The sequence below is a fragment of the Centruroides sculpturatus genome, unplaced genomic scaffold (genome assembly GCF_000671375.1).
Source record: "Centruroides sculpturatus isolate CEXI.00-Female unplaced genomic scaffold, Cexi_2.0 scaffold1377, whole genome shotgun sequence".
Classification (NCBI taxonomy): Eukaryota; Metazoa; Arthropoda; class Arachnida; order Scorpiones; family Buthidae; genus Centruroides; species Centruroides sculpturatus.
In genome coordinates, this window is record NW_019385507.1 from 101,723 (window position 1) to 115,635 (window position 13,913).

The 13,913-nt window shown below is 30.4% G+C and overlaps 3 protein-coding genes and 1 long non-coding RNA gene across 5 annotated transcripts in view; 1 reads left to right on the top strand and 3 right to left on the bottom strand.

Annotated features, from left to right (window-relative positions):
* LOC111639653 (protein ced-11-like) overlaps positions 1 to 3,387 on the top strand; it is a 39,217-nt gene extending 35,830 nt beyond the window's left edge. The window contains exons 24-30 of the mRNA XM_023385569.1: positions 1,143 to 1,344; positions 1,421 to 1,576; positions 1,653 to 1,739; positions 1,828 to 1,921; positions 2,058 to 2,156; positions 2,231 to 2,407; positions 3,085 to 3,387. Coding sequence (XP_023241337.1) covers positions 1,143 to 1,344; positions 1,421 to 1,576; positions 1,653 to 1,739; positions 1,828 to 1,921; positions 2,058 to 2,156; positions 2,231 to 2,407; positions 3,085 to 3,195 — 926 coding nt within the window. The 3' untranslated portion in view covers positions 3,196 to 3,387. The remainder of the gene's footprint in view (positions 1 to 1,142; positions 1,345 to 1,420; positions 1,577 to 1,652; positions 1,740 to 1,827; positions 1,922 to 2,057; positions 2,157 to 2,230; positions 2,408 to 3,084) is intronic.
* A 57-nt stretch (positions 3,388 to 3,444) lies between these two features.
* LOC111639652 lies at positions 3,445 to 6,423 on the bottom strand. Of its 2 annotated transcripts, XM_023385568.1 has the most exons (6): positions 6,056 to 6,423; positions 4,912 to 5,032; positions 4,758 to 4,843; positions 4,423 to 4,505; positions 4,275 to 4,332; positions 3,445 to 3,807 (listed from the first exon to the last, which is right to left on the bottom strand). In XM_023385568.1, exons 2-6 carry the CDS (start codon positions 4,988 to 4,990, stop codon positions 3,769 to 3,771), a joined length of 345 nt encoding a protein of 114 aa, XP_023241336.1. In that variant the 5' UTR covers positions 4,991 to 5,032; positions 6,056 to 6,423; the 3' UTR covers positions 3,445 to 3,768. The 2 variants fall into 2 exon arrangements, with proteins under 2 accessions (XP_023241336.1, XP_023241335.1); XM_023385567.1 differs by lacking the exon at positions 6,056 to 6,423 and having other exon boundaries at positions 4,912 to 5,308.
* Positions 6,424 to 8,472: 2,049 nt separating this feature from the next.
* Positions 8,473 to 11,261, bottom strand: LOC111639651 (histone-lysine N-methyltransferase SETMAR-like). Its single transcript, XM_023385566.1, has 2 exons — positions 10,856 to 11,261; positions 8,473 to 10,780 (listed from the first exon to the last, which is right to left on the bottom strand). Exon 2 carries the CDS (start codon positions 10,199 to 10,201, stop codon positions 9,173 to 9,175), a length of 1,029 nt encoding a protein of 342 aa, XP_023241334.1. The 5' UTR covers positions 10,202 to 10,780; positions 10,856 to 11,261; the 3' UTR covers positions 8,473 to 9,172.
* Positions 11,262 to 13,594: 2,333 nt separating this feature from the next.
* On the bottom strand, positions 13,595 to 13,909 carry LOC111639655. Its single transcript, XR_002759110.1, has 2 exons — positions 13,772 to 13,909; positions 13,595 to 13,690 (listed from the first exon to the last, which is right to left on the bottom strand). It is a non-coding gene; the product is annotated as an uncharacterized LOC111639655 (long non-coding RNA).
* Between the last annotated feature and the right edge of the window lie 4 nt (positions 13,910 to 13,913).

Here is a 13,913-nt window from a genome sequence, read left to right on the forward strand (position 1 = left end):
TTATAGTTTCTAATTGAAAAGTACAGTACCATTAATTACACTGAAACAATTAAGGCTGTTATGTAACCATGTAATTAATGTTTCAGTAATCTAACTAATTCAGTTAACCTCATTTTGTGCAACAAGTAATGAATTATTTTGCAGGTATGTGCCACTCAACAATGGGGTTATGTTCCAAAAAATACATCATTAAGTGAATATTATAGGGTGTGCTTATATATAGACTATACCATATAAGTTTGTCTAAAACAATGATAAGTATTTATGTATTTAAGCATATCTAAACATGGAAAAGGTACAGGCAGCTATGAATTTTTCAACTCCATTGTAATCTTATGAGACATCCATCATATATGCAATTTATTGTTAAATGGTACATACCTATATTTAAGAAGTTTTATTAATTAGGGAATAGAAAGTATAAAACAGCTAGTAAACTTAAGTTATAGAACATATAAAGAAAATTATTTTTTAAATCTCGTTTTTAGCTTTTTTCATTTGTAAATGCTTGAATAAACACATTTTTTGGTTATTAATTTCACAAAACTAGTTTCAATGTTGATTTCAAATTTAAGTCAGTCAAGCATTATTTTCTTGATTTCTTTGAATCTGTAACTATTAATAATTCATTTGTGTATAGAATCAAAGAAATCAAGAATGAGAAGTACCATTTTTATTACAGTACTACCAAATATTGTTTTAGAGCCTCTATTTATTTCAATATACAATATTCACAATATGTAAACAAATAGCATTTTGTACAGGTTAATAATTTTTGAAAATTTCAAAATATCTATTAAATAAATGGTAGTAAATATATCATTAAATCTGTATTATTGATTACTGAAAAAATTTAGTTACAAAATAATTGAATTTTTTAATTCTTTTCTTCTTATTAACAGAAGCTTACTTATTTAATCTTTAAAAATAATTTAAAGATAATTTAAGACTCTTACTTATTAAATTCATAAATACTATTCTTTTTATAGAAGAAAGCTAATTTTTTTTAACCTAGAATGGAACTTTTTGCTACTTTACATTCTTAACAAGAAATTCTGTTCTCCTGAACATAATGTAAACGTACAATATATAGAAATATTAACTCTTAATGAATCATGTAATATATTAATGAAAAATTACAGATAAAGGTATTCACAGTCAACCTGTCCATGTGTTGTCGCGTCACTCGCCTTATCCTGGTACTATGGTAAATCGTTTCCCCGTTCCCGAAAAATATGTTCCGTGGGAAGTAATGTGGATAGATTACGATCCCGTGGCTTTTACTCATCCTCGAGAAGATTTTGTCATCAATCTTAGACCTCATGTAGATTTAGATTTACTTTTGTAAGTAATATAAATTCAATATAAATATTTTAAATTAACTGATAAAAACATTAAGTTACTTAATCGTACATCATAGAATTAGAGAAAAGGATGGTGAAGACAACCTACCAGTTTTTACGTGGAACAGTATATCGATCAGTCCGGCCGGTATCGGAATCGATCGACAATCTTGGATTAAAACAGAGGACGGAATGCCTTTAACTTATAAACTAGATAGTGAAAATGTGCCTCAGTTAGTATTATCTTAGCAGCTATTTTATAAGTATGCATTTAGATAATTATGTTTAAACTAATTCTGTGATTTGTAGAAATCCAAGAGGAAGAACTGGCCTCAGAGGAAAAGGATCTCTGCCACGTTGGGGACCAAATCATTATATAATTGTAATTATCACAAGGTATGTAAATTAATATAATATGTTCTACAATTAAAAGTATATAAATTAATATAATAATTTATTTATCTAATTTCATAATATAAACTAGATGGCAAAAATCAAAGTACACAATTTTTGGAGGGAAAGGAGTAGAATTTGTTGTTATGAGAGCAGAAAGACATGATCAAATTACCCTTCCTGGGGTATGTTAATTTATTAAATTTTTGTAGATGTGACAAAATTTAAATTTACAATATTGTTATTTGCTGCTGTTAAAGTTTTAAAATATCAATTCAGTGATAAGTTTACAAAAAACTTACATATTGATAATTAAAACAGGGATTTGTTCCTGATGAAAACAGATATGAAGTTGTTCGCTCTTTGTTTAAATCTGAAAAGATTAAGGATATTTGGAAAAACCAAGCAGCAATGATATCAGTATGTTTCATGTTCTGTTAAATTTTTAAAACTAATTTTTTAAATTGATTAATACTTCAAACTATTTTATCTAGTTTTTTAAAAGCTGTAGCATTTCTCAAGAAGAAGAGGATGACGAAAATGACATAAAAGTAGAATTAGTAATGCAAGGGTACATGGACGATCCTTGTAATACCGATCAAGCATGGAGAGAAGTTGAACTTTGGCATGTACACTATAATAAACAAGAATGTATCCAGGAGAATTTACAGGTTTGATATACGTATTGAAATACTTTAAAAGCTGCCATACAAAGCAGCATTTATTATTTGTGCGTTCAATGCCACTATTTTCAGGCAAAACTTGTTTGGATGAACTTCAGAAAATCAAATTTTGGTATTTATGATAGCACCGTTACATTACTGAACATTCTGAGTTAATAAATTGTTTTTGACAGTAAGATGTTTGTGTTAAAAGAAACCTATTAAAATCTGTTTGATAATGATTATAATAGTAGCCATTGGAGGCTTTTGGCAATATATCAGTCTTTCATTACAAATACCATTATTGTTACCGATTAATTCTGGTAAAAAATATGATTACATATAGATAACTTTATTCTTCTGAACCATAGACTCCATATTAAATTGCTTAAGTTAGCAGTAGTGATATCGCCACACCAGTCGTGCAAGAAGATTTAAGTAGAAACTATTCAATTGTTTATTAGACTGAATTATAAAACATTAATGTTTCAATGTGAAATCAAACAGATTCTGGAAACAAACCTACAAAACCAACATAAATAGAAACATTTTTCATTAGTTTTGTGTCAATAAATTTAATTTGATATTCTAAATGTTCATCCAAATTATATTTTGTAAATAATTTTCAAGATTTATACTCACTTTAAATTGTACAGTATTTAAAAGTATTATATAATTACCAACAGCCATTACTATGGTGGAGGATAATTAATGACGACGTCTTCATCAAACTACCCGCGGGACAAGCGGCCTTCCTTCAAGAGGTGACGCAACGAGTAGAGGCAATGTTGTTGTGAAGATCGCGTCGACCGACGCCAAAGCACAATTTTGTACATTTTATTTTTTCTATTTATTCGACATCGTCGAGATAAGTAAATTATCGTTAATTTATACATAAATATAAATACCGTATTTATACTATATACGACGAAGATTATAAAACGTGGAATTCGAATCTTCCCAAATCTCAACTCGACAATTCATATAGATTTTATTTTGATATATTATAATTAACTGTCTAAATAAAATTGCAACAACGACCATACTAATTATGCATGAAAATATTATTTTGTATACATAACTCAATTTGTTATCTTTAAAGAATATTAAATAAGTACAAACAATTTTACTTAGTCTTATTTCTGGAACATAAACAAACTGTAAAACGGGACGTTTCAAAACCACAAATTCAATAACCCCGAGAATTTACGAAGACGTTTCGTCCGCTTCCGCGGAAGTCTCTACGCCGGTACGGGCGCGACGTGCCATGACGACAGTCGCTCGCAAGCCAGAAATAGAAAAATCTACATTAACAACCAATTGAAAAGTGGCCCCCTTCCAGTAATGTCTTCAATTTGAGATAAAGAAACTCAGATAGAAAGTCCTTCAGCTTCTTCCAGATCTTGGCCCTACACCAAAATTACAACACATTACAATGATATAAAATGTTTTAACAAGTTAGTCAATGATTTCCACTATAAAAAAAACAAATTCTCTATTCTAATTAGACTTTTTTTTTTAAAGTATTCAAAACTTTAAAGGCAATAATTTATAAATAATTTAATTAAAACCTGTACTTTAATTACTTTCTTTAATTAGAATTAATATTTAATTCTATTGCAGTTTTTAGCAATAATAAATAATGCAATTTTTCAGTTTATAATTAATGGGTTAAATTTTTGTTTTCAAACCATAATTGTATTTATTTCAGTTTAAAATAAATTAAAACTTTCAACTTTTTTTTAACTTCAATTTGTAAATTATTAAATAATCTAGTTAAACGTTTGAAGATAGGCAGGAAATGCTTAATATTTGTGCTCGTGACATTATTTTGATTTAATATAACTGAGTAAATTATCTTATAAATTCTATTCACCTGATTAATTTTCTCTTCTAGAGTTTTAAAAAATTCGATTTGGCTCGGAGTTCGTTGCCTAAACAAACAAATAACATTAATAATTAATTATTTATCAATTTTTTTTTCTTTAAAATTGATAAAGTTTTCACAAGAAATAAAATCTCACATTTGCGCCACTAGAGGGCCCGGCATGGGACGTGTTGATTTTTCTCCAATTCTCCCTTTAGAACTGCCAGTTACTCGAATCGTCTAAAATTTATTTATTTATTTTTCGAATTTTTAATTAACTTTTTTGTTCAAGAACGATGCGCGCGATGACGGAATGCTCGTCAAATATTTTAGGAATTCTTTAAGGCGCGTGTAAACTATTTTTAGAAGTAACAATATCCAAGCCGCGCCGCGCGTCACGTGTCGTCGTCGCGGTTCACAAAGGACGAATACCGAAAACTTTTACCACAGTTTAATTAAACTACAAAGAAAACAATAAAAATAAAAACTTACCCGAACATCGCCGTGTTTCGAACCTGGAGACAGCGGATAATTTTTACCGGTTTCGTTCACCATGACTGTGTTTACTTCGTCGCCATCTTTAAAAACACGGTAACATATAACAGAGCGTCGTCGTGAATTTACGCATTCAATTTAAGATACGTACTCTGTCCGAACTCCTCCTCTTCGCAGAAAGATGTCCTTTGAGGTGAGACCCGGGAGGGTTTACTTGGTCCGCACCCCATGTGTTCATTGCAGCTTCGTAATGCCTCCAACAAGCTAACAAACTGTAACGATAAACCAAAGCGATCTTATATTTTAAATCTCGCGTAATTTAGGTAACATCGTAGCCCGTCTTAAGTTCACGGTTAGTATGTTAGGGTAACGTTTTGCATATTTAACGGCCGAATAAAAAAAGCAACAGAGGATGCGCATTATCCAATGAGTATTGTGCCAGTTGGACTATTCTTAGTCGTTTTTCTTTCTGGATCCGTTCCAAAATTGAATTTTATGTTATATATATAGGGAAAACAGTTTCGAAACTGTTCCAATGACGAAAATATAAAATTATCGTTTTTCGCTCCCTAAAAAATCTCAAATTACGTTCTACACTTTAAAAAAATTATTATTATTTTCTAGACTTAAATGTCAAGGCGTCACTCGTCGGGGAAAAACTAATTAACTATTACGTCAAACCGTACGTAATCAGCAAACAAAACGTCACATTTCAGCAATTTCTTGGATAAAATTACGGATAAACACGAAACGGGAGGAAAAATAAAATAGAATTATAAATTAAAACGCTTCAAAAATTTTGTTTTGCGCTTCTTACCGGAAGAAAGAAAACAAAAGAATATTTTACCTTTTTCTAACGCACGATATCTTACCTAAAAGCATCGCGTGCCGCGTTAATATTGAACAGGATGCTTTATTGCATTTCCTATTAAAAAACCTCTACTCGTTGCGCGGGAGTAATTGCATAATTCCAACATTAAAAATTTCCTGCTTCTTTTAAAATTATCGCTCTATCGTTTTTAATGGGAAAAATAAAAACCAAAATAATGACGTTCGGCGGCAGAAAACTGTAAATTATTTTCCGAATAATTTAGTAATAATCGTTAAATACTTTTAAGATTTTAAATTACATATTCAGCAATATTTTTGGATGTTTTTAAACGTTTTAATTTGTTTATTTTTATTTATCGATCGACCGCCTATCGCTTACAAAACAATACCAAAGAATTGAAAAGGATAATTACCGATCGAATTTAAATACTTAAAAAACAAATAACAACAAGAAAACGTCTTACCTTCTTTTAATTTTCGTTTTAAATCCATTTTTCTGACGTCGGCGGCTTTAATAAAATTCTCTCTCTCTCCTTTCGACTTTCGAATATTGTATTTACGATGTTTCTAAATAGCCATGTGTTCAGTTACCTGAGCAACCAGACGGCGCTCGATCTTGTCACGTGACAAGAAGATATTTGTATTTATTTAGCTGCCTTTAAAAGTTTTTTCGGTAAATACGTTCGGAGTGCGAAGCAATTAAATGTCACATAAAAGGATCGAACATCGTTTAAAATTTCAAATAAATAGAAATAAATGACGTAAAGTTTCTTTAAAAAAATTAACCTAATTTATTCTAATTTATCTGAAAATTTGATCTCGATGCGTGTTTATAATGCGTTTCGTGTTGCCATCTTCGATCGTTTTTGTAATTATATTTAAAAAATATAATTGATAAATAAATATAAAAAAATATTTGTAATATCAATTATATCTTCGCTCTTCGGCTTCATTATTAATTTGTTTCGAAAAGTCAAAATTATCGTTATTTACATAATTTTTATATCGATTAACAAAAAAGTTTCTGGCAGGTGGCTGCGTGTTATTGGACGTTAAATAATTAAAATTCCAATAAAGTTTTACGTCGATTTTACTGTGATTTTTAATTTTAGGCGGACCTTTCTATAAATAATTATTGTTTAAGTAAAATTTCGAATAGGAAATAAAATTTCTTTACGTTTTGTACATTCAAAATTTTTAAATTAAAAATCGATACCACGTTATTAATTACGATGATTAACGATAGATGGCGCTAACTTAATTTTAAAACTCCCGTTTAAAATTAAGTTAGCGCCATCTGTTATTTAAAAATAGAGTTACGGAAGCTCTCCCTATACGTTAATTTGCAGATTTGACACGGTATCGACTGCTAAATATATTTTAAGTTTTGTAATTATTATTAAAATAGATTTTTAGCGAAATTCCCGACGATACTTTCGACGAGAGACGAAAGGATGTCGAGAGTAGTGTATCACGTGTTTCCAATATGGCGTCGGTGACGGAGCAGTTCCATAATAAAGCGGCGTTAGGAAACGAAGACGATATTCAAAGGAAGTTGCTAGTAACGCAGGTCAAGTTCGATCGCGTTTGTCGTCAGATCGTCTTACTCAGTCACCAGATTTCTTATCTTAAAAAATTATATCGAAGAGCGGAAAATAATAATAAATATGCCATCAGATACAACATCAGGATGAGGATGTCGATCATCAGCGGAATCAAGATGATGTATCATCACTACGCTACTATCAAAGCGGAAGAAATCAATCAGTTCAGGAATGTGCTGTCCGAATTAAGAAATTCCACTCAAAGAAATCAGTCGATTTCCATTCTGTAGTAATTGTTTGCACTACAATTGGCTGTTGTGTAAGACGCTCGCGGGATGCCAAGAATGAAAGGACTGTTACAGAAGCATTACGTTAAAAATTGTTATTAAAATACTTATCCAAGCGAATCATCTTAATTGTTCTGTCTGCAAACATTCATTTATATTCTTATTTACTTTGACATTTTTAAGACTGGTTAAAAATGTAATTTACTACTAAAAATGTGATAAACAGTAGTAAAAAATTGATAAATTATAGAAAGTTGTGTTATATTTTAACTCTTAATATTTGAGTGCACCAATTTATTTTATAAAAGCACTTTTTTGTTTTGCCGAAGACAGGAATAAATTGTTTTACCGAATGCCAAATGTTTTTCTAGAGAATCGTTTCCAGCGGCAAAAGTAAATTTCCCAGAACTCGAGATTATTAGAGCATTAATTTGCCAGGATATTGCCAACTGTTAAATCGTGACGTGGTACGAAATTATAAATGCTATATGTTTCTTTAATCAGTGTTAGGTATGTTAAACACAAAATACTTTCTTATAAATATTTTTGCTTGGTTACAAAAACATTTTGGATGTGGCGTCGCAAATTTGATCCCGGGTCCCCCTCCGAGTCTTGCTGCCTTCTGCAATTATGGCATCGCTTTTTTTTAGGGTGGAACGAAAGTTGAAAAGTTCTCCAAATGATTTTTTTATCAATAGCTAAACATTCTGTATATACTTTATAGATTTTGATCTAGAAATTATAAGATTTTCATGTTTATTATAAATATTTTAAATTCTAAATTGAAATTTTACAAATATTTAATGATAAACTGTAGCTTTTTATGGGAAAGGATATTGAATAACTAAGGATAGTCTTATGTTAAAATACAAAACGCGGGCGTCGAGAAACGAAATGAAAGGCCATCCGACGACCGTAGTAATTATTAAATGTAAGAATGAGACAATTAGTAATATACAATATTTTCATTATCACAAGTTAAATACAAAATATTAAAATCCAGTTTAACTGACATATTAACTATTAAACCTATCCATCCATTGAAGAAAAGAAAAATGGATGGATAGTTTAATAGTTAATATGTCAGACATAGAAATAGTTTGAGCCCAAGATTACATTACAATAAATATATATTAGTGTTAGGTATTTGAGACTAAGAAGAAAACAAACATTTAAGACTAATATTAACCTATAAGTTCAAAAAATGTTTAATATAATCAAGATGGGTTGATTGATGATGATGACGATGATGATTGTAGCAGAGCCCAAACGATTAAAAGTCGAAATTTGGTACACAGGGTACATCGTGAGAATATACACTAAAAAGGAATTTTTAGAAATACCTACGTGGGGGAGAAGGTTAAGGATTTTGCTAAAAAACTACTACTACTGTACTATTTTAAATGCAGTTTCTGTGGGAAATCAAACATATTTTTAGACCCATCTAAAAATTCTCTAATTAGACTTGGAAGAGGGGGGACTTAATTCTTGCACCCAATGAAAACGGGTAAGATCGGCAGTATAACTATAAGGGTTTATCACACCGAGCGACCAATCTGACACATTTTTAAAATTCTTTATTCTTCTGTACAATTTAGAGAATTTTTAAAATACCTTACAAGTTAGATTGGGCAGTCTGTGTGATAAACTCTTACATAAGACAACTTTTGTAAATATTGGGTTGATGCAAAAGTTCGTCCCGTTTTTTTTAAAAGAATCAAAGAAAAATTTTATTTACTAAAACTTACATTTAATCAATATAGTATGTGCCATTCTGTTCGATGACCTTTCTCCATCTTTCCGGTAGCTGCATAATCCCGTGCTCATAGAATTTCTGAGATTTCTGGCTAAAAAACTGATCCAAGTGATTTTTCAAGTCTTCCAAGGAAGTAAAGTTTTTACCATCTAAGCTGTTTTGAAGTGATCTAAATAAATGGTAGTCAGAGGGTGCAAGGTCAGGAGAGTATGGTGGATGGACCAAAACATCCCAATCAAGTTGTAAAAGTTTTTGTCGGGTGGCCAAAGACACGTGTGGTCTAGCGTTGTCTTGATGGAACACAATGCCCTTTCTGTTGGCTAATTCAGGTCGCTTCTGGTCAATTGCTCGCTTTAATTCACTTAGTTGTGAACAGTATTTCTCTGAATTAATGGTCTGATTTTCAGGTAACAGCTCATAATAAATGATTCCCCTCCAGTCCCACCAAATGCATAGCATAACCTTCTTTGGATGTAAACTGGCTTTTGCGCTGGTTGAAGGGGCATCTCCGTGCTTACACCATGATCTTTTACGCTTAACATTATTGTACACAATCCATTTTTCATCACCTGTAATGATTCGCTTTAAAAATGGGTCAATTTCATTGCGCTTCAATAGAGAATCGCAAGCAGAAATTCGGTCTATCAAATTTTTTTCTGTTAACTCGTGCGGCACCCATACATCGGCCTTGCTTACCATTCCAAGTTGATGTAATCGCCTTGACACTGTTGACTGATTGATTCCAAGAATTTCTCCAATCTCTCGAGTTGTTTTGTGTCGATCACTTTCAATTAGTGCCAATATTTTGTCGTCATCAGCCTCGGCTGGTCGTCCAGAACGTGGTGCATCGCTAAGGTTAAAATTGCTTTCACGAAACTTTCTAAACCACTTACGGCACGTGGAATCATCAATGGCTCCCTCACCATACACAGAACATATCTTTTTTTGTGTCTGCGAAGCATTCTTGCCTTTTCGGAAATAAAAAAGCATAATATGTCGAAAATGCTCCTTATTTTCTGCCATTTGTAATGCTTAACAAAATTTTAAAAACACAACTAAGTAAGACAACTTTATTCTCAAATACTAGCTGAGATCCCTTCTGTCAAACAACGTCGAAATTTTACACATGTGAAAGAAATAACACTTCAGTGTTGCGCTTTTAGCCAGTTAGTGTTAAAAACGGGACGAACTTTTGCATCAACCCAATATAAATCAAATACTATAATATAATAGAAGGGTTAGAAATACGAAATAATCTTTGCAGTTATTTTTTGCCCCAGCAATGTTGGGCTCGTCTGCTAGTTCTGTATAAAAATAATTGAGTCTATGTTCTTGTTAAGTTTCATTGCTAAAATGTTTTAATTAGACACGCTTCTTTGTTTTTTTTTCATTAACCTAAAGTAATTTCATATTGTGAAACTTATTTGCTCACAAAAAATAATTATTACATTTACCAATCTTACCTTTGATTCTATGTCAGTAAGTCTTCTTTTCTCTTCTTGTAAAAAAATGTTGCAATTCTTTTTCCTTCTTTTTGTTCAGCTTTTGTAAATTTTGGATTTGTTCAGCTTGTCTTCTGATTTGATTTAAACTAACTTGATTCTAGGAAGAGAAAATTATTGCAAAACCTGCTCAAAGCTTCAAAATTCATAATAAAATAAAATGATCAAATATTACTTGTGTTTTAAGTTTTCAGAGAATTATTGCTTGTAATGTTTCATTATCTGTAGTAGTAATTGTTTAAAGTGTATCAATTTCAAAAATTTTCAGGTTTTATAGCATGGAAAAGCACTGATCAGCAAGATGCTAAAATATAAAACTCATCTGCAAGAAAAAATAAGTTTAATAATTTATAGATTTTTAAATAATGAAATCTTAAAAAATGATGAAAATGGCAAAACTAATATAATGTAGAAACTCTAAGTAATAGTCTATAGGAATTCTAATAGTAGTAACCATTTATAAAAATAATTTACCAGAAATTTTAAAATAGATGGTATTTTTTGATTTTACAATTTGCTTGTAATCAATCTATTTTAAGAAATTCCAGAAAACAGGCTTTTTGATTTGTAATATACAGGGTGTATCAGAATGATGTTCTAAAAATGTGGGGGATTGTAGAGGATGACATTTTGAACATTTTGATATAAAGAACCTATGGCCGTAAATGCGATATAACATTTCTACAGCACTTTGCACGTTCTATGCGGTCGGTATGCTGAATGAAACAGCAGAATATAGTATTTATGACAAGTTTTATTGACAAAAACAGTAGAGTACCATCAAACTGTACAGTACATCGAATCAGTGGCTGCACTACTTTAGAGTAAATGTTCGATGTGACGACCACCAACTTCCACTCGTATTGACTAGCTGTGTGTTTGAGCACAGCACCAGTGGATGCAAGGGGTGACCTGAAGGACAACAAGCACTAAGTACACAACGTCCTGTACAGTACGCAGGCTCAGTTAGACCACTGTAGTTGTGTGTTTACAGTCTTCCATCAGCAGCAATAACATGGCATCAACGGATGGAAGGGTAGCTACCAAAGTGAAGGGTGGTCAAGCATTTCCTACTGCTGTAGACACTGCAGTTTCCTTATATCAAAATGTTCAAAATTTCATCCTCTACAATCCCCCAAATTTTTAAAATGTTATTCTGATAAAAAAATGTATAAAAAATGCTTTAAGCATCCAATAAAATGTAGCTTGACATTTTTCAATTTAAATTTTATTTAAAAACTACAATATCATCTTTTAATTTTAAATGCAACATTAATTATAAGGTTTAATATATGCACACTACCTAAAATAGAATGCATTGCTAATGATAAACATTTTTATTTTATGTATGCAATACAAATATTTACATACTTTGTGTAAGTACTACATTTAGTAAGACCCCAATATGACTAATTGAGGTAGGAATGGGGTGTCCACTATTGCTGAGTCTTAAATCATACAAGTTTTAAAAACATATTAATGACAATTAAAAGAGGTATTAAAAAATGTTATAATATATAAGCACAAATAAATTATTATAATAATGTACCTTGAGTAATTTATACTCTGATTCATCTACCCAATCTTTTGGTGTGCTCTGTTGGCAAAAAGAAAAAAACGACAAATTTCTTGTCTTAAATTGTGGGTCTACTGTAAATTTTTTATTAAAAAAACATTATATAATTTAGAAACTTGTTAAAAACTGCAACACATTAAAGTTTTTAACATGTTTCTAAATAGAAGTAAATACATACCCTATAATGCATATTACAGGATATTTAGTTCTAAGAAAATTAAGTTTCATAGCAGAAGAATTAAAATTGGGAGTTGATTTCTATCTTTATGCAGAAAATGTAATGAAATTATTTTTGTAATTGGAATGGGTTTTTTCCCCTTAGAAAAATACTAAATTTAAGGATATAAAAATTATTTGCATAGTTAATTTGTCATTAAAAACCATTATTTACTACAAAATAATCAGAAATTTTAAAATGAAAATAGAAGAGCCTTCAAGCATGTTTGTAAATGGTTAAAAACAATTTAGTTTATGAAAACTTCTAGTCAATACCTCAGATTAAAAGAAAATGAAAATGTTATTTTCAGTATTTGATAACTCAAAACAATTTCCTAATTGTTAAAAAATTTAGTTTGTATCAAATTATTTTTGTTCAGCTTAAAATATTTTTATAAAATTGACATAAACAAGCATTTATTTATAATTCTCTTTATTTCCCAACACAAACAGTGAAATTATATAACAGAAGTATCTTTGCAATTGTTATACAAATCTCAACAAAAATCTTTTGGATTTTTCTTGCACATTCATTTATAACCAAACAATTCTTGAGATTATTACATTTAACACAAATGTTGGGCATGATTTTGAATAGTAGATATGTACAATATCTTTCTTGGGGCAATTATTTATCCCCTTCACTTCCAATGACGATTCCTGATCGAGATTCTCGTCTACAAAAACCCACGTGTGGATTCGAATCGTCGTCAAAAAGGTCTCGTAGGTGTCAATCAAGAAATGTCCTCCACATACATATACACTATATATATATATATAATTTTTTCATAAATATTTATATTGTAAAACATACAACATAATACTTGAAATCTGGTAATAAATCTATTGCCTCAGAGAGCATCTTCCAAAAGGACGAACGCCCAATCACACTTTCCTGGAACTTCTGTGGTAAAAATTGTGACCTGTGTCAACTATTTACACTGATACGGCATGCGCAAACACGTGCATACACACAATATTTACAGTAATGATAAAATATTAGAAATAAATAAACAAAGAGTACATAGAATATATATATATATGTATATATGTATATATATATTCTTATATATATAGTATTTTTTTTAAAAGCAGAAGAATTTTACAAACAGTATATCTTGCCTCTCCCTGAAGTTCGACAATGCGATCTTGTAATTCTTTTACTTCGTCATTCTCTACACCTCCTCGTAGCTGTCTAGCAGTCATGATTTCTTGATTCTGTAAGAAAATACATTATATAAGAATAGTAAAAATAATTTAATAAGCTATACAAAAAGTAAAAATAGTTTTATAAGAAACCTTTATTTCTAATGCAGATATTTTTTGTCTCATTTCTGCAATTATTTGTTCTTGTTCCACTTCTCTTATTCGTGACATCATTTGCTGTTCCTTCTCCTTAAAAGAAATTACTTTTTTCAATATCTTTTGGTTTTTTAAATCA